Here is an 18,981-nt window from a genome sequence, read left to right as displayed (position 1 = left end):
CCCGTATGTAGAACGCTTTTAAAGTCTCTTGTTACTGTGGTGTCAAGTACCTATAATTTTTCTGATTCTGTTTACAGCTCATGCTTTAGCCTGCAAGTCATAGATTTATGCTTTCAGTAATGTCACGTGTTGATTTGCATTGGGTGTAAGATTTTATTTTCTTTCTTTTGTGTTGACATTTTGGATTTGCTTTGCCTTATAAATCAGCTTGCATTTTGTGCTCCCAATTTGGTCCTTTTCATATCCTGATATTCTTTTCCCTGCTGTCCATTATAATATTCCTTGTCTCTGCAATGCATCTTGGGACCAAAAGGAAACAGAGTCAGATCAAGATGATGAGGTAATATAAACACTGTCTTCTGTTTTCATTTCCTTCAGATTTAGTGCAGAGAAGTAATATGTTTTAGGAAAAAACAAACAACTATTTTTAACTATGGCATTGAAATGATATCTACAAAATAACAGTATCCTTCATATCTAACAGTCTGTTTCAAAACAGTAGAAGTGCACCAATGTGGAAAAAACATGATTATATATTATAAAATTAACCAAAGCATTGAATAATAGCAGTCTAAAGTTTAACTCAGTTTCTTCTGAAAAATAACTTATTATAAAATTCAGACCAAGTCAAGTTTTTGCAAAATCAAGAAGAGTTTAGTGGATATGATTTTTACCTATTAGAGTAATAGACCCAATGCTTTGGTAACTTGTATTTCTGAGAAGGAAAGAAGTATTGCTGAGGCCACAATAGTGGTCTGTAATATTTTATTCCTGAAACTAAACTGGATTCTTCTGAAAAAGCAAAGTAGCCAAGAGCTATTTCTAAATATCATGTACAAATCTCTTTTCAAATAAACCCCACATACTTGCAGCTTAAAAACTCACTGTTTGCTAGAAACTGCCTCATGAGATTGTAAGGAAATTGAGTGGGTTTTACTCATTAGAGGTAGTAATAAATGAGATCACCCTATAAAGAAACTACGTAGATGTATCTCTTTTACATAGTAGCCAAGTTTTCTTCTCTTCCTGGTGGCAAATAAATAGCAGTAGCCACCTGCTGATTAAAATAATGAAAAAACTCAAACCAGAACACTCCTTACATGTTGAAAAATAATAATAGCAACCGCATCACTTTATCTCCACAGGAGTTGTACCCAGTGAGCTATTATATACACATAACAATAGTTTTCTTTCTAAACAAACCATATTTTTAGCCACATAATCCACTGAGCTGATCTCTGAGGGACTTTTGATATTTAAGACATCCCACTAGCAGCTATGCCACTGAACACAGCAGCTGATGATGCAATTTATTAGTTAATAGTAGTCTGCTTTCTAATCTGCATCTTTGCATTTTGTGCCTATTAAAAAAATCCCCTCCCATGCCTTTTTTGTCCTTAATGTATTCACTTTAAAGCCAGTGTATATTGTGGTGTATGTGCTTCCAGGATGAATTAATTTGGGGAAAAATATTTGACTGGTCCAAATTGTACTCTTATGAATGTTTTATGTCTGTATCTGTAGTCTTTTGTGTTGATCTCCTGTTTCTAGTCGAAGGTGGTTTATTTTACAGGGAATGAATAATACCACACCATTTCTAGTAGCGTGAAGCAGTTTATCTAATGATAATGGGATAGTATAGTATTGAGATACTTAAAAGCAGGTTCATGAGCTGCATCTGCTATCTAAGCTCTTCTACCTCAGAAGCAGGTGTGGTGTGAGCAGGAATGAACCCGTGGGGTAATCTCTTAGGGTTGCAGTCCCTTCCTTGCTTGCTCCAGAAGGGCTGTTGTCCGCAGCAGGTTCCTGCCACCTCCAGCAGCCACGCTCCCTGCTCCGCAGTGCCTGACACCCATTCCATGGCAGACAGGGATGGAGATCCAGCTCTGTCCATTCCCTGACTTCTTGCCCAAATTCGGCTTCAGCATGCCTTCCTGATGCCAAACACAGGCATCCTTTCTCCCTTGGGTGGATGTGTACCGCAAAATGAGGCCCATCGTGCTGAGGTTTGATGAATGTTCTGTTCAAATGAGGAACTGCGATGCTAAAGGCACTATACAGTTTTATGTTTTCTTGCAGACAGAGAAAGCTGACCGGCGCCAGAACTTTGTCTCCCTTGCTTTACGTAAGCGCTACAGCTATCTGACTGAGCCTGGAATGAGTGAGTTGCTCTTACCAAAGTACTAAACCATATATACGTGATTTTTCATAAGAAGAGACATTTTTTCTATAAACGTTGTATTTGGTGTTACTCTGGGGGAAAAAAAGAAAAAAAAGAAAAAAGATTAAAAAACCCACCTATCTAAAACAAAACTCCTGGATGGACTGTGAACTCTTGTGTTGTGAGAGCTTGAAGAGTCCTGACTGGCAAATGACGTGTTAAGTAAAAATATAATAGTTTTAAAATACGCCGTGTAGCTTCAGAGTCGTGGGATTGCAAATTGCTTTCAAATAGAGCCTGTTCCTCTTCCCTTTGAAAGAATAGAGAGAGCTGCTGTAGAAGAAAATGTTATGCAAAAGTTCACAAGGCTGGAGAATGCCGTTCAGATAAGCGCTTAAATGTTTTAGATGCTTAGCCAAAATGAACTCTCTCATATTTTATATTTTCCCTCTTCTTTCTTCTCCCCTGTCCTTTTTCCTCTGTTCCCTGCAGATGCTTTTTATTCCCTGGCACCACACATTGCTTCTTAAACTTATGTTCCCCTTGACCAGACCTGCAGCTTTCCTTTCCTTCCCTGTTAAATTCAATAATGTATTTGGCTTAGCTCTTCTTCCCTCACCTCTCCTGAGGTTGACTGCTATTGTTCCCCATTCCCAGGCTTTTTCTTGCCATTTTTTTTACCTTGTGACTTCTCAGTTGCTACCCTGCAATAGACCCTTTGATATAATTCCATAAAATCCATAGACAGACTTCATCGGGTCTTGGGAGTTCCCACTGGATGGCTGCTGTTTAATTATCCTATAAGATCTGTGGCTTCTTTGGATCAGATTTGCTCCAGAATATATTACACTTCTCAGGCCTGGAAGAAGACTTCAAGCATATAACATCTGAAGAAGCTATCAGATCTGCTGAGACATCTTGATGGACTGTTAAGGTATTGTCAAAGGCTTGATGGGAACTGAGAGGGAAAAGGAAGTTGCTTGAAAGTAGTTTGTGTATGTTGCTTACAATTAGTTTTTCAGGCTTCACCTAAAAAAAAAGAAAGAAAAAAAATAGTAGCCATGTTTATTCACCAAAGGTCCATCAAGACTCATTTTCAAAAAGCTGGAAGGGAAAAAACTTAAATCCACTTGAGCTGTACTCAAAAAAGAGATGGGTTAATGCAGTAGAAGCTCCTGACAATTCTTTAACTATCCTATCCCTTTTGGCAGTGGTTACTACTTAAGGCTGTGAGCTACCCAAAAAAGGGTATGCAAAAATGATTGTGTTTGCCAGGAAAGGTCATAGATTGGGGTTTGGCCATCAGCCTGAGCACCACCTCCTGTGCACATGTAGCATGTAGTCAGCAACTGCCAATACCCACCTGCACCATGCTGATGAGGGAATGACATGGTCTTGGAGGTGCAGCTCCTCTAGAGAGCACAGGCTGCCCAGCATGGAGCCAGGGCTGCTGCTGTGGCTGCTTCGCACCGCAGGGTGTTTGCTCCAGTGATCGGATGTGAGTGAGGAACCTCTACCTGTATCCAGTGAATTTAATGATGCAGCTCCTGCAGCTTTGGTAGCAGCAGGTGTTGTTCTTTTTACTCACACAAACTCCTTCGTGCACATGCACACATACAGGTTTTTTTTCCCCTGCGGCCCTGCCAGTGCTGGTGCAGGAGAGGGAGGCAGATGGGATATTTCCCAGCCTCCCTGTCCCTCCTCCTGGTCAGGGAAAGGGACCAAAGGGCCCTGTTGCTCTTCCCAGCAGTGATGTCCCCACTGATGGGGAGTGCTGCTGTGGGCTGAAGCTGCTCAGTCGTGGCTGTTTTGTTGCAGCTAAAGAGGACAAGGCTGAGCTTTAGGCTTCACTCAGCACTTTTATTTACCTCTGCAGGCAAGGAAGTGTAGTTCTGTGCACAGGAGGTAATAACTAACAACAGTTTTCTGCTAAAATCTTGGATGCAGAATGATGGAAACCATTAAGGCCAAGAGTATCCAGTAGCCAAAAAGGGCTGTTATTTAAAACCACTCTTTAAAATATTATCCCATTCTAAAGTCTTGGATGGTTGTGGGGATTTCTTTGTTATTTCAAAGTAGTAAAATTGCCCAGTTCCCTGCTGTTCGAATTATGTCATAATTGCACACACTGGTAAATTACTGTTTTCTTTGTACCAGTTCTTCTTCTCAGCTGCAATAAAGAGCACAGAAAAAGCACCTTAAATGTGTCTGAATCTGTGATTTAACAGGAGAAAGAGCAGTTAAGAGGGGAGCCTGTTGGTCTGATTGCCTCCCTAGCCAGTGGTGATAGACGGGCTCATCACAGCGCAGTGTGGTCCTTCTGAAGACATTTCCAGACACAAACTGCTGAATGAGTTGTTTTGCTGCTAGCGCTTTTCAGAATGATTTTGGGGTTTGTTTCTTGAACTTGGGACTGTATGAACTTTTGGTGAATCTTAGCAGATGCTGCTAATATATCTTCACAATAAATTCTAGCTCATTTAATGAAGTACACTATGTTTTCTTTGAGGGGATAAAAAAAGTATGTTTGCACTTAAAAATAAAATTGCAAGGAAAAATGGAAGTTTCTTGACATAGGCTGTGCCAGTCAGGCCTGGTATTCAAGCTCTCTTCAACCTAAATGTTCTCATATGGCAATATCACCAGCCATCCACATCGACTTCTGGCTTTGATTGGCTTCTATAGGACTAGCACATGTCTTCCTGCAGGATGTGGACCTGTGGTACACTGAATATTCACTATTCTATAGGAGTGCATGTGCTTTTTAACTGTTTAGTGTTAGCCTTGCTAAGCTTCTTTCACTGTAAGGTACCATCTGTCTATAAGACAGATCAAGCAGGTTTGACAAATTATTAGTGTAACTTCAGAGAAAGGTGTGTTGAAATAAGTTGTTTGGATATTTTAGCTCTATTTCTAACCCTAAAGAGAAAAAACCAACCTCTAAGTTCCTTCCAATGTCAACTCTGAATGTTATGGCTCTATCAGAGGATATGTATGCTAATAATGGGGTTCCCAGAAACACTGTCTTCTGGCATGAGTACCTCCTGTGATGCAAAACGCGGTGGATGATGATTTTGTTGAAATGCCTATGAATAACCTGAATGTTCTGGGGAATGATAACAGTTAACAGGTTTGTACTTGCCAGGAAGTTTTTGCATAATATATTGTTCTTTGACTGTTTTTCTAATGTTACCTTTTGAGAAATGTAAAGTTGAACAGGTCTGTCTTTGAGCTGAATACAAGAAATCTCCTCAAAAGGTACCAAGACACTACATCTTGTAGAAAAAGTGTACTCTTCTTTTAATGGCCTCTTGTGAAATGATTTTGTAAGGTTTATATATTTGTGCTAAATACAAGTTATTAATCTGTGTGCTCGTTTTGACATGATATATTGTGCATGAATAAAAATTGATTCAGTTGCTTTGCTTGCTCACGTTTATCATATATCATATTTTCTGTATTTCATGTATGACATATGCTTCTTAAAATCATTTCATGTAAAGTTTTGCTTTAGTTTTTACCAAACAAAAGGAATATCGCATGAGAAAAAAATGCAAAAGTTCCTTTCTTTTCTTTATTTTAATTATTTTTTAAATATTGACTCAGAAAAGCTCTTGCTCTTATTGGCTTTGTGAGTGTGAAGCATATCCGAATTGTGCATGGGAGATAGAGATTTTAGTTTATTCCAGTTGCTTCACAGTTTGCACATCAATTGCCTGTCACTTAAAGGAATTTTGGATTGTGCATGAAATAGTTCTGAGTGATTTAAAAAAAATAGGTATATAATGTCGTTTTACACAAGTTTATATTTTGCATAGGTTCAATATCTGAACAGAACAACAACAACAGAAATTATTAAAAGGAAAATTCTAATAGTTGCACAAAGCAGAGACATACCTAAACAGGCAAAATAGAACTGATACAAATATTTCAGAAGTAGCACATCAGAAAGTCAATAGGAAGTAAGAGAAGAAGTTTTGATGTGATTTTATTTTTACCTTATGGGTTCCTTCTTTGTGTTTTCTGTTCTTCATTGTTTGCAGATTTGTTTGCTATGTGCTTTCTGTCTTTCATTTCATGTTGCTTTTTGGTTTGGACCAGTCATCAGTGTATGGCTCATTCCTATTTTTTTCTTTCCTTTTTAAATCTTCTTTTGCCTCCTTCATCCTAACTCATGCAAACAATTATACTTGCTTTTTGTAATATTACAACGTTTACTGACCAATTTTCTTCTCTGGTCTCTCTGTTTTTCAACCATTTTTGTTGATTTTATGTTTGATTTTAATTTAACATTTTAAGAAACAGTTGAACGGAGTGCGGGAGCAACAAGATCCCTACCTGCTACTTACTCTTACAAGCCATTCTTTTCACCACGGCCCTATCAGTCATGGACAACAGCTCCAATTACTGTGCCTGGGCAAGCCAAATCAGGCTTCACTTCCTTATCAAGCTCTTCCTCTAACACTCCTACAGCTTCCCCATTAAAATCAATATGGTCTGTTTCTTCTACTTCTCCAATCAAATCCACGTTAGGAGCTTCTACCACATCTTCAGTTAAATCTGTTAGTGATGTAGCATCTCCAATTAGATCATTTCGGACAATCTCTTCACCAATAAAAACTGTGGTATCACAACCTCCCTACAATATGCAGGTTACTTCAGGCTCTTTCGTCAGAGCTCCCGCAGTCACAGAAGCTGCTGGTCTAAAAGGGCTGGCATCCACCACCACATTCCCCTCTCGGACATCTCCAGTGACTACAGCAGGGTCTCTCTTGGAGAGATCGTCCATAACCATGACGCCTCCAGCATCTCCCAAATCCAACATTAACATGTACTCTTCAAGTTTACCACTTAAATCGGTCATCACATCAGCATCTTCACTTCTATCGTCCCCTCTAAAGTCAGTGGTGTCACCTGCTAAGTCAGCAGTTGATGCTGCTGTTTCATCCTCTAAAGTCATGATGGCCTCGGCTCTCTCGTCGCCAGCAAAACATGTAGCTGGGCACACAGATGTACCGTTGCTTAATGGATCTGTGTCACCTCTCAAATACCCACCTTCTGCCAACTTACTAAATGGATCCAAAGCTGCAGCTGTTCTTCAAGACAAGATCACTGCAGCTGCACACTCTGCAAGTTGTGCTGCTAACACAGTTGCTGACACGGCTGAGAGAGTGTTTTCAACAGCTACAACAAAGTCATTTTCTCCACTCAGGTCATTTGTGTCTTCAGCACCCTCAGCTTTCCAGTCAATAAGAACTCCTCCCGCAGGTGCTTTGTACACAGCCCTTGGGTCAATATCTGCAACTACCTCGTCAGTAACTTCATCAACAATAACAGTGCCAGTATATTCTGTAGTCAATGTTTTGTCCGAACCAGCATTAAAGAAGCTCCCAGAGTCGTCTTCACTCACAAAATCAGCTGCTGCATTACTGTCGCCTATTAAAACATTGACTACAGAGGCACGCACACAGCCTCCCTTTAATCGAACTTCATCTCCAGTAAAATCATCCTTGTTTTTAGCACCCTCTGCTCTCAAATTGTCCACACCATCTTCTTTATCCTCCAGTCAGGAGATACTGAAAGATGTTGCTGAAATGAAAGAGGACCTAATAAGAATGACTGCAATATTGCAGACAGATGTTGCAGAGGACAAACCGTTCCAAACTGAGATACCGAAAGAGGGTAGAATTGATGATGAAGAGCCCTTTAAAATTGTTGAGAAAGTAAAAGAGGACTTAGTAAAAGTTAGTGAGATTCTGAAAAAAGATGTGTGTTTAGAAAGTAAAGGGTCGGCTAAAGTATCCAAAAGTGATCAAGGACACCTGTCTGAGGATGACTGGGTAGAGTTCAGTACAGAGGAGATTGATGAAGCGAGACAGCAAGCTTTGACAAGCCCTCCTATATCTGTTCCAGAAAAGGTCCAAATTAAAACCAAAACCGTGTCGGAAAAGGATTATAACTTGTCAAAAGTTATCGATTACTTAGCAAATGATATCGGTAGCAGTTCCTTAACAAACATAAAGTACAAGTTTGAAGAGGGGAAAAAAGAAGGTGAAGAGAGACAAAAGCGTATTTTAAAACCAGCTATCGCTTTGCAGGAACATAAACTTAAAATGCCTCCAGCCTCCATGAGGCCATCAACATCAGAAAAGGAGTTGTGTAAAATTGCAGATTCCTTTTTTGGAACAGATACTATTTTAGAGTCGCCAGATGACTTTTCTCAACATGATCAAGATAAAAGTCCCTTATCTGACAGTGGCTTTGAAACAAGAAGTGAAAAGACACCTTCTGCCCCTCAAAGTGCTGAAAGCACAGGGCCAAAACCACTTTTCCATGATGTACCCATCCCTCCCGTCATTACAGAAACAAGAACTGAAGTAGTTCATGTTATCCGCAGCTACGAACCGTCATCCGAAGAAATCCCAGAGCAGAAAGCAGAGGAGCTCCCGGCCTCAAAACCTGCCCCTACATTTATGGAGCTGGAGCAAAAACCAGCTGGATCTATTAAAGAGAAGGTTAAAGCTTTTCAAATGAAAGCAAGCAGCAGTGAAGAAGATGACCACAAGTGTGTGCTTAGTAAGGGTGTCCGAGTAAAAGAAGAAACTCATATCACTACGACAACTAGGATGGTTTATCATAAACCTCCATGCACTGAAAGCACATCTGAAAGAATTGAGGAAACAATGTCTGTTCATGACATAATGAAAGCCTTTCAGTCTGGACGTGACCCTTCCAAAGAACTGGCAGGTCTGTTTGAACACAAATCATCACTTACATCCGATGTTAGCAAGTCTACTGAAACTTCACCACAACATGCAGAGAAGGACAGCAAAATGAAACCCAAACTGGAGCGAATAATAGAGGTCCATATTGAAAAAGGTAATCAGGCTGAACCTACTGAAGTCATTATTAGAGAAACAAAAAAGCATCCAGAAAAAGAAATGTATGTATATCAGAAAGACTTGCCTCGGGGAGATACTAACTTAAAAGAGTTGGAAAAACATGATGCTTTTCCTTGTTCAGACGAACAAGGTCAGCAAGAAGAAGAAGAGCTCACGGCTGAAGAGTCACTTCCTTCCTATCTGGAGTCCTCTAGAGTTAACACTCCTGTGTCCCAGGAAGAAGACAGTCGCCCTAGTTCTGCTCAACTCATGTCTGATGACTCTTACAAAACACTGAAGCTTTTGAGTCAGCACTCAATAGAATACCATGATGATGAGTTGTCAGAACTAAGAGGGGAGTCTTACAGGTTTGCTGAGAAAATGCTTCTTTCAGAAAAGCTAGATGTGTCTCATTCTGATACTGAGGAGTCAGTTACTGACCATGCTCTACCCCTTAGTGCAGAGTTACAGGGGTCCGATAAGCGATGCAGAGAAAAAGTAGCTACTGCCCCCAAAAAAGAGATTCTCTCCAAAATCTATAAAGATGTATCTGAAAATGGTGTGGGTAAAATGTCTAAAGATGATAATTATGATAAAGTGACAGTGTTACACTACACTGGAGATGTTAGCAGTCCAAAACATGCCATGTGGATGCGCTTTACTGAGGACAGATTAGACAGAGGTAGAGAAAAGTTGATATATGAAGACAGGGTGGACAGGACTGTTAAAGAGGCAGAAGAAAAACTGACTGAAGTATCACAGTTTTTTCGGGATAAAACAGAGAAGTTGAATGATGAGCTACAGTCTCCAGAGAAAAAACAGCATAAGAAAAATGGCAAAGAAATACATTCTAGCCAGAGTTCTGCCAGCAGCAGCCCCGAGAAAGTTCTGCTCCCTGAGTTGCCATCATCTGGTGATGAATGGAGTAAGATGAAGCAGTACGCACGAGATGGGAAATGCTTTCCCAAGGTGGATGAAAGAAAAGCGTCCAGTTTGCCCAGCAGTCCTGAAAAAAGGATATTTGTGCAACCTGCCGAGGACTCTAAACAAACTATGGAACACAAAGCAAGTGCTCAGCAGACTGGAGTACCTGAGGTTTCTCAGGCTGGATTTCAGCTGAAGCAATCAAAGCTCAGTTCCATCAGGCTTAAATTTGAACAGAGTATAAGTCCAAGGAGTAAGGATGTAACTCAAGAAGAAAAAAAGCTGGATGGTCAGTCCAAAATTCCAGTAAAGAAATTGCAAGAAAGCAAGTTACCAGTGTATCAGTTTTATTCCAGAGAGAAACATGCAAAGCAAGTAGAGCTCATTGATGGGAGCATAGCTTTACAGAAAGAGGTGAAAATACAGGAAGATTTTGTTCCAGGTAAAGGGAAAGCTACTGAAGACTTCCATGCTTCAGACACTCAAAACCAAAGAACTGAGATGAGTAAAGGCGTTCCAGAACACTGTTCAGAACCACAAGTAAAAGACCTGACATATGGCTCAGACTCAACAACAAAGGGACACTGGGACAAAAAAATCTATAGGACATGGGAAAGTCCTGGAACTTCTAACCATAAAACACAAAAAGAAAAGCTTTCACATGTGCTGGTTCCAGATACAGTAAAAGAAAACCACGTTGATCATGCTGAAGCTAAAACCGACAAAAAAAGTGAATTTATCACTGTGACAGAGCACAAACTGGCAGCAAATGGAGTTCATTCAGAAGAAGTGAAGGAACTGACTGTAAAATCTCCCTCAAAAAGGGTTTTATACAGAGAATTTGTTGTCAGGGAGGGGGAACGTAATGGTGAAGTGGCTGATAAAATATCCAAAAGGAAAGAAGAAATTGCTGTGTCCCATATTCCAGTCAGAATTGCTGAGGAGAAGAAAGCCATGCCTGATGGTGTCTATGAACTTTCAGCTAAAGTATCCCAATCAGCTGTGATTAAGCAGAAAGTTGAGAGGCAGATTGATTATGTGGAAGATGAAAAAAGAAAGCATTCAGAAATCAAAAAAGTTAGCAAGCAGCAGACCTCAATAGGTCTAAGTCCTCCTGTTGAGGAAACTGAAATATCCCCTAGCAAATCACCAGACTCTTTAGAATGTAGTCCAGGAAAGGAATTTCCTTCGAGTGATTTAGTTGACCCTGGTGCCATTGATTACTTGGATAAAGTTGCGCCACTAGTAAGCACTGAGGGAGTAAAAGAAATCAAGACGTTACCTGTTTATGTCAGTTTTGTTCAAGTAGGAAAGCAATATGAGAAAGAGGTGCAACAAGGAAATATTAAAAAAATTGTCAGTCAGGAGAGTAAGACAGTGCAAGAGACGAGGGGGACGTTTTACACAGCTAGACAGCAAAAACAACCTCCTTCTCCACAAGGTAGTCCAGAAGATGACACACTAGAACAAGTGTCCTTTATAGATAGCTCTGGTAAAAGCCCTTTAACACCAGAAACACCGAGTTCAGAGGAAGTGAGTTATGAGTTTACATCTAAAACACCCGACTCACTAATAGCTTATATCCCAGGCAAACCCAGTCCTATACCTGAGGTATCTGAGGAGTCAGAGGAGGAAGCAGAGGCTAAGTCAACGTCTGTAAAACAGGCAGAAGTTGAGGAACCACAGGTTGACAAAGCATTGCCTAATCATATAAATAAGGACTCTAACAAAAGACCCAAAGGTAACCGAGTTGCCTACATTGAATTCCCTCCTCCTCCACCACTGGATGCAGATCAAGGCGAGTCAGAAAAGAAGCCTCATTATTCCACTGAGGGTGAAATGGAGATGACAGAAGTGAACTTGCAAGACGAACATGACAAATGCCAACTTGCTGAACCTGTCATAAGAGTACAGCCACCGTCTCCTGTGCCACCGGGAGCAGATGTCAGTGACTCCAGTGATGACGAATCTCTCTATCAGCCTCTTCCACTTAAAAAGTATACATTCAAACTGAAAGAACTGGAAGATGACCAGAAAGAAACCTCAAAACAGAAAGCCCCTGAAAAGATTGAGAAACAGAAAGAGTTAGGACATCCCGCTTCTGGGAAGCCTAATGAGTTTGACATTGGGCTTGATTCACCCCAGAATGATGTAGTGCAAAATGGGAATAACAATGACCAGTCTGTCACAGAGTGTTCCATAGCAACCACTGCAGAATTCTCCCATGATACTGATGCAACAGAGATTGACTCTCTTGATGGTTATGATTTGCAAGATGAAGATGATGGTTTAACTGAGAGTGATTCTAAACTTGCAGGTCCAGCAGTTGAAACCAAAAAGGATGTATGGACTACAGAAGGCATTCTAAAGCAAACTGATCGCAGCTTTAGCCAGAGTAAGCTTGAAGTCATTGAGGAGGAAGGCAAGGTAGGCCCTGAAGAAGACAAGGCAGCTTCAAAGGGTCCAGCTTCTGAAAAAGCCAGAGATAAGAGCGAACAAAAGTCAGGGGCACAGTTTTTCAGTTTGGAAGGCAGACACCCTGACAGGACTGTATTTCCTGATTCGTATTTCAGTTACAAAGTAGATGAAGAATTTGCAACACCTTTCAAAACGGTGGCCACCAAGAGTCTAGATTTTGATCCGTGGTCCACTAACCGAGGTGACGATGAAGTGTTTGAGACTAAATCAAGGGATGATGAGGCTAAGCCATTTGGTCTGGCAGTGGAAGACAGATCTCAAGCAACAACACCTGACACAACTCCAGCCAGAACTCCAACAGATGAAAGTACGCCAACTAGCGAGCCCAACCCCTTCCCATTTCATGAAGGGAAGATGTTTGAGATGACTCGCAGTGGTGCAATTGACATGAGCAAGAGGGATTTTGTTGAAGAAAGACTCCAATTTTTTCAGATTGGTGAGCATACTTCTGAAGGGAAGTCAGGGGACAAGGGGGAAGGGGATAAAAGTACAGTCACTGCCATCACACAGCCACAGGCAGGGGACAACACTGTAGAAACAAACCTAGAGAGACCAGTAGAAACAACAGCAGTTGAACATAAGCCCATCATCCAGGCCAGTGGAGATTGCATGGAACAAACCCTTGGTAGTAACTCACTGGAAAAATCATCGGCAGCGGTAAATGCTTCTAAAGTTGATCCCAAATTGCGCACACCAATTAAAATGGGAATTTCTGCTTCCACCATGACTCTGAAGAAAGATGGCCCTGGAGAAGTGACAGATAAGATAGAAGCTGTGATGCCAAGTGGTCAGGGATTAGAAAATGAAACTGTATCAGTGACTGAGAGTTCAGCTTCTAGCCAGACAAGCTGTAGGCAAACAGAAAACAGTGATTTTCCAAAAGATAATTTTAATAACAACAACAATTTGGATTCATCTGCTGTCCCTACAGATGATGTTACCTGTAATGTAGAGCTAAAAGAACATTTGGAACCAAAATGTTCCCTCCAGAAAATTAATCAAGTGAAAAGCACTTCAGGAAAAGGTACAGGGACAACACAAGGACACAGAGTAAGAGATAAGCAAAAGCCACACGGAGAGCAGCAAAAGTCAACAGAGTCGGTAGGGGCTAGAGGAAAATCAAAGCTTCCCATAAAGGCCAGCTCAGTAAAAGAAGTCTTTTCACAAAATAATCTCCAAAGTAATACAGGGAAAGTGAGAGGGGCTAGTAAGCCTGACAAAGCAAAACAAAAGAATTCTTCTCCCTGTCTAGAATCAAGGTCTAGGATTCCTGTAAAAAATACACATAGGAGTAATCTAGCTAGAAGAACTCCAACCCTGCCAAGACAAGAGCAGGTAGAGAAAGAAAAACCAAAACAGCCTCCTTCTAAATTACCAGTCAAGGTAAGATCTACCTCCGTCACCATGACAACAGTTAAAGTAAGGAAAAATCAGCTTAGGGAGGTATGTAAACATTCAATTGAATATTTTAAGGGAATTAGTGGTGAGACTTTAAAGCTTGTGGATCGTCTATCTGATGAAGAGAAAAAGATGCAGTCAGAGGTCTCTGATGATGAAGAAGACAGTACATCAAGGAACACATCCATATCAGAAGCTACTCAAGTTTACCAGCCTTCCATTACATCGAAGTCTACTAGAGACATGAAAACAGAGGCAGCATCTATAAAATCAAAGAGTGAAAAGGCCGACAGTGAGAGGAGGAGGAGTAAGAGGACTGGTGAGAATGAAGGCAGTCAGGTTTCTGGAGCTCTCATGGCTCACCTCGTGGAGATCAAGCCTAGTTTGTAAAACTTTCAACTTGTTGATCCTAGTGCATGAACTGTTGTGATTGCCTGTGGAGTGACTTAACTGTAGTTTTCATTCTGTCATTGTCATCTGTATGTGCTGTCTTATACTCTTCTTTCTTCCTTTAAACAAATCCTGTACTGTAGAAAGCTAGTGAAGCATGCCGAAGATATTCATGTAACTCAAAATTTGATGTAACTCAGAAATTGAAAAATTTCTTTTGTGACAGCAAATTTATTCTGTCAAAGTAGAGAAAATAGATGTTAATCTGGTCTTGGTGGCTTCCACCAGTAATTGAACAACTTGTGTACAGTCTAACAGCTAGATTGTCAGCATGTTTGGTTTCATTACACGACATCATGTAGTTTGACATTTGGCTTCACACAGGTCAAAGTATAAAAGCTGTGAAAAAAAATTGCTTTGTAGGTTATTAGGACACACAACCATTCCAGTAAATGATATAAGCACTGGCAACTTAGTCAAAGCTATTACTTATAATAAACTATTGTCCGGTATTGTGTTTTTTTGTGCAAATCCTTTTTAATCGAGAAATTGTAAATCACAGGTCCACAGAGTCCATGTGAACGGACAGATATAAGGATGGCAATTGTAGCCGATCACCTAGGACTTAGCTGGACAGGTAAGCTTTTGTGCTTTAATATTGAAATTAGTCTGTCGCTGTTACATTTTTAGGTAGTCTTTTACCAAAAGCCACAGTAAAGCCACATTAGACTCTCCTGAATTAACGGTGAGCCCAGCCTTCCAAAATATGCAACATATTGCTAAGCAAAGGTGCCTGATAGGAAATATCTGAGAGGAGTTATCCTGTGGTTTTACAATAAATCAAATACAAACTCATAGCAAAAATAGCTAAAATGGTTCTCAAGAGGTTCCCCCAAGGAGCTGAGTGGATCCATCTGCTCTCTAGACAGCAGCTTCCCCAAAGCCAGGGAGGTTGCAGGGGGGCATTGCCTGACTGTGTGAAGGAGTAACAGTCACCAGAAAAAAACAGGTTTTCTAAATTAGTGGTGATGGGGTAGTCTCTACGGAGCTGTTCTTCACCATGTTTAAGAGGCTTACTGGGTATAAATATGATAATAGCTTGCAGAGATAGGATTAAAATTCAAAATTATGTCTGTCTTAAGAAATTAAAGTATGACCGTAGAATGCCATGTTCATCGTTATCTGTAAAGTTACCCATTTGTGTCGGGTGGTTTTGTTGCTATCTGTGTGATCTAAGAAAGGTGATATTTTTAAGCCTAGCAGGATGACTGAGAAATTTGTGCTTTGTTTGTTGGTTTTGTTGTTGTTTTCTTTTCTTGCTTTTTTGTTTGTTTGTTTTTATAGAACTGGCAAGAGAATTGAATTTTTCTGTGGATGAAATAAATCAAATCCGAGTAGAAAACCCAAATTCTCTCATTGCTCAAAGCTTCATGTTATTAAAAAAATGGGTTACCAGAGATGGGAAAAATGCTACAAGTAAGTTCAAGTAGTTACTTTTGTTGTTTAGAAGTTATAGCCCATTTAATCTGTTGCCTGCTCTAAACAGCCTGAATTGAAGAAAGCATTGCTTATGTCTATTGCAAACCACTGATGGGGAAAAAAAAGTTTGTTATATTTTTACCAGAAATATGTTGTGTTTATTCAGGATATATGCAGAAGGAAATAATCTGTTGTCCACATCCATAATTGATGCTACAAGTAATTAACTTAAATTCTGGTAAGGAAAATATTAGGGAAAACTTTTGAATAGCAAGGAATATGAAAAAGGGAAATAAGCTGCCTGGCAAAGTTAGGTAGTGTCAGAGTATTACGGGTCTAAAGTCTAAACCTCCTTCTGTGAGGAGTGATGGAGACACCAATTCTGTGCTGATTCTGCTGCTTTTATCTGCGCACTTCACTTGAATTGTTCAAATTGAGAGAGAGGTTTTGATTTTTGTTTTAGGTCAATGGTGATCATTAACATTCTCTAATCCATACACTCCTACACAGTATTTGAGTTTACTTTGATCTCTTTCATCATTAAAGTCATTTCTAGTATTACTGTATTCTCACAGCAAGATTACTGTAGATGAGATTTCATGACGTACTTTATGAATAACCTTACGTGTGTTATTACCTGCATGGCTACCTATTCTGTTGTTCCTCAAAACAGAATGGTTTTATGCTCCAGAATCCTTTTATGCTCCAGTAAAAGGATATTTTGTTTCAGTAGTAAGTAAATATGATTTTTAAGAACCTTCTGATCTTATTGTCTGTGCCTTTTGTGTTGTAATATAAATATACTTGGCAGGGCAGGGAAGACTCTTAATAGATATATATCTTGAATAAGTAGGGAGCAGAATGGCAACTAGACAAATGATGGTGTTTGCTAGAACCAAAGGTACTGGGACAGAAACACATGCCAGCAATTTATAATTAATGCAATGTGTAACTGAGAAAGATGATTACACAGTTCTGCAATGCTGAACTTTTTTCTGACATGTCTTATTTGTTTTTCAGCTGATGCCTTAACTTCTGTATTGACAAAAATCAATCGAATAGATATCGTGACCCTGTTGGAAGGACCAATATTTGATTATGGAAATATTTCAGGCACCAGAAGTTTTGCAGATGAAAATAACGTTTTTCATGATCCCATTGATGGTAATTGAATTCCATGGTCATATTTAGTTCAGTGACGCGTCCAGTGGTATAATAATGTTGTATAAACTAGACTTTGAAAGAGACAGTAAGTTCTATAGAAGTAATTATTTTTAATGTGGAGGCTTTTTTCTCTCTTAAAGCATTTTCATGGTACAATATGTGGGTTGCAAAGAAGCAGCCCAGGATCCCACAAACCAATGCCTGAGTAACCTTGTTCCCACCAGCCTCGGTGTCAGTTGACAAGACCTGAATGTTTTACTCCTGCAATCGTTGTGCTTGGAGGCTTTCCCATGTGTTTTTTCTTTTTAATGTACTTGGTATTGCACGCTTTCTAAATTACCTTGAAATATATATATTGTTTGGTTTCCTGTCTAGTTAAGCAATAGTAAGAATTCTTTGGGGAAAAAAAAAAAAAAGAGAGGAGGAAAAAAGTGCTTACTAATTGCATAGAGTAAACTAACATGTGATTTACTACCAAGCCTCTTCGAGACAAGTGAATATCAATTGCTTTATGATTTTCAGTTGCAGCATTTCTGCAACAGTAGTAGACAAGTAAGAAAATGTTTTATTAGTGCATGAGAGAAAATCTTTTTTTTCATTCTACTACTGGTAAAATTGTGTAATAATTTTCACATGGAAGCTGTACCAACTGAAAACAGAATTGTGCAGGTTAATTTTGAGCCAGATTGAAAGGATAAATGAAGTTCTGCTTGGAAAACAGAATTGCCATAGGTATACTTATTATTTATCAGTATGTTGAAGATGCTAAATGTTGTTTTTTCTTCTTTTAAACGTTACTGAACAGGTACTGGGTTGTTACATTCTTTATTTTGATTTTTTTGTCACATGTATTATGAATAACTCCTTAAGTAAGATTTTTCTTTTGTAAGTAACATTTTCTTTGTTTTTTTGTAATTCGTTCAAGTATGTATTGGGCTTTCTCTGTATTTTAGTAAGACTTTTTTTTCTTCAGAGCATATAACCTCAGTGTACCTCCATTATTGAGCAGCATTGCTGGTCATTGAATCATTGCATTACAGAAATAACTTTCTGTCGACATTTTAAGAAAGTTGCTCTTGAAATGTTGATTGCACCTTTTAATAGTAGCATCAATGTTTTATGATAAAAAATGCTTCTCTGCAGCTGCTTTCTGTCTCTCCTCCTCTCCGAACCTTCCTCAAGCTTCTTTTCCTCACCAAGACCAGACCACCTTTGCCTTTCTCTCAGCTGATTCAGGAAAGAAAAAAGCCAGACCCTGCTAATGCAGCACCCTTTGCAGGCAGCGCACCGCCCAGTAAACCCCACAGCATGTATTCTTTCCTTTCATAGGTTACCCAACCTGCTATTAGCTGGAAAGCGAACTTCAGATTTTGTTGTCATGTTTATGTTTATATTCAGTTTAATCATTTTGTATGTTTTTTTCCCATGTTTTCATCATTTTTTCTTTTCTCTCTCTATTTGATCAGTGTATCTGATTGTACCCATGTCACCAAGATCGCATCACTCTCCAAGATCACCAAGATCTCCTTACTCACCACAGTCCTCTCACCTGAATAGCTTAACTGTACCTGAAATATTCATATAGTTCTCCCTTGTTGTGTTTATGTTCTCTTATCCCTTTGTTAACTTCCTTTTTTAGTTTTTTATCCTGCTATGTATTTAGATCAACTATTCTTCAGTATCCTCATTAGGATCCATTTCTGTATCTCGTTCTTTAACTATTCCATTCTCATGGCTCTATGGTTAAACTGAAGATATTTATTAGTAGCATTGTATTGCTGGTATTGTATTTTTTTAATGAAAGTATATTTAAAATGTGGACCTGATTTAGAAATAATACCTAATGACAAAAAAGTGGCTGTCCAATTTTATGATCTACTTCTGTCTTGAAAATCTATTTATTAAACTTCCAAATTTAAAAACATAAAAACTGGGAAAGAAAGATTTACATAACATGGCTGGAAGAGATTGTATTGGATATAAAGGGACAACCATCCTTGTCCACATTTGATTTATTGCATGCTCATAAGATGGTCTGCTATAGCTTAAATATGTTAAAATGGCTGCAAAACCAATTGCTGAAATCTTTACAGACTATTTAGAAAA

General features: G+C 39.4%; 1 protein-coding gene across 50 annotated transcripts in view; it reads left to right on the top strand.

Moving 5' to 3' along the window:
* Positions 1–18,981, top strand: part of ANK3 (ankyrin 3) — a 357,522-nt gene that overhangs the window by 318,005 nt on the left and 20,536 nt on the right. For 31 of the 50 annotated variants that reach the window (XM_065067824.1, XM_065067822.1, XM_065067826.1 and 28 more), the window contains 6 exons: positions 314–340; positions 2,080–2,161; positions 6,461–14,161; positions 14,795–14,869; positions 15,577–15,708; positions 16,732–16,875. In XM_065067824.1, coding sequence (XP_064923896.1) covers positions 314–340; positions 2,080–2,161; positions 6,461–14,161; positions 14,795–14,869; positions 15,577–15,708; positions 16,732–16,875 — 8,161 coding nt within the window. The remainder of the gene's footprint in view (positions 1–313; positions 341–2,079; positions 2,162–6,460; positions 14,162–14,794; positions 14,870–15,576; positions 15,709–16,731; positions 16,876–18,981) is intronic. The other 19 variants (XM_065067868.1, XM_065067867.1, XM_065067866.1 and 16 more) reach the window with 5 other exon arrangements.

Source organism: Columba livia, chromosome 6 (assembly GCF_036013475.1).
Source record: "Columba livia isolate bColLiv1 breed racing homer chromosome 6, bColLiv1.pat.W.v2, whole genome shotgun sequence".
NCBI classification, from domain to species: domain Eukaryota; kingdom Metazoa; phylum Chordata; class Aves; order Columbiformes; family Columbidae; genus Columba; species Columba livia.
This window is presented reverse-complemented; position numbering and strand designations above follow the sequence as displayed.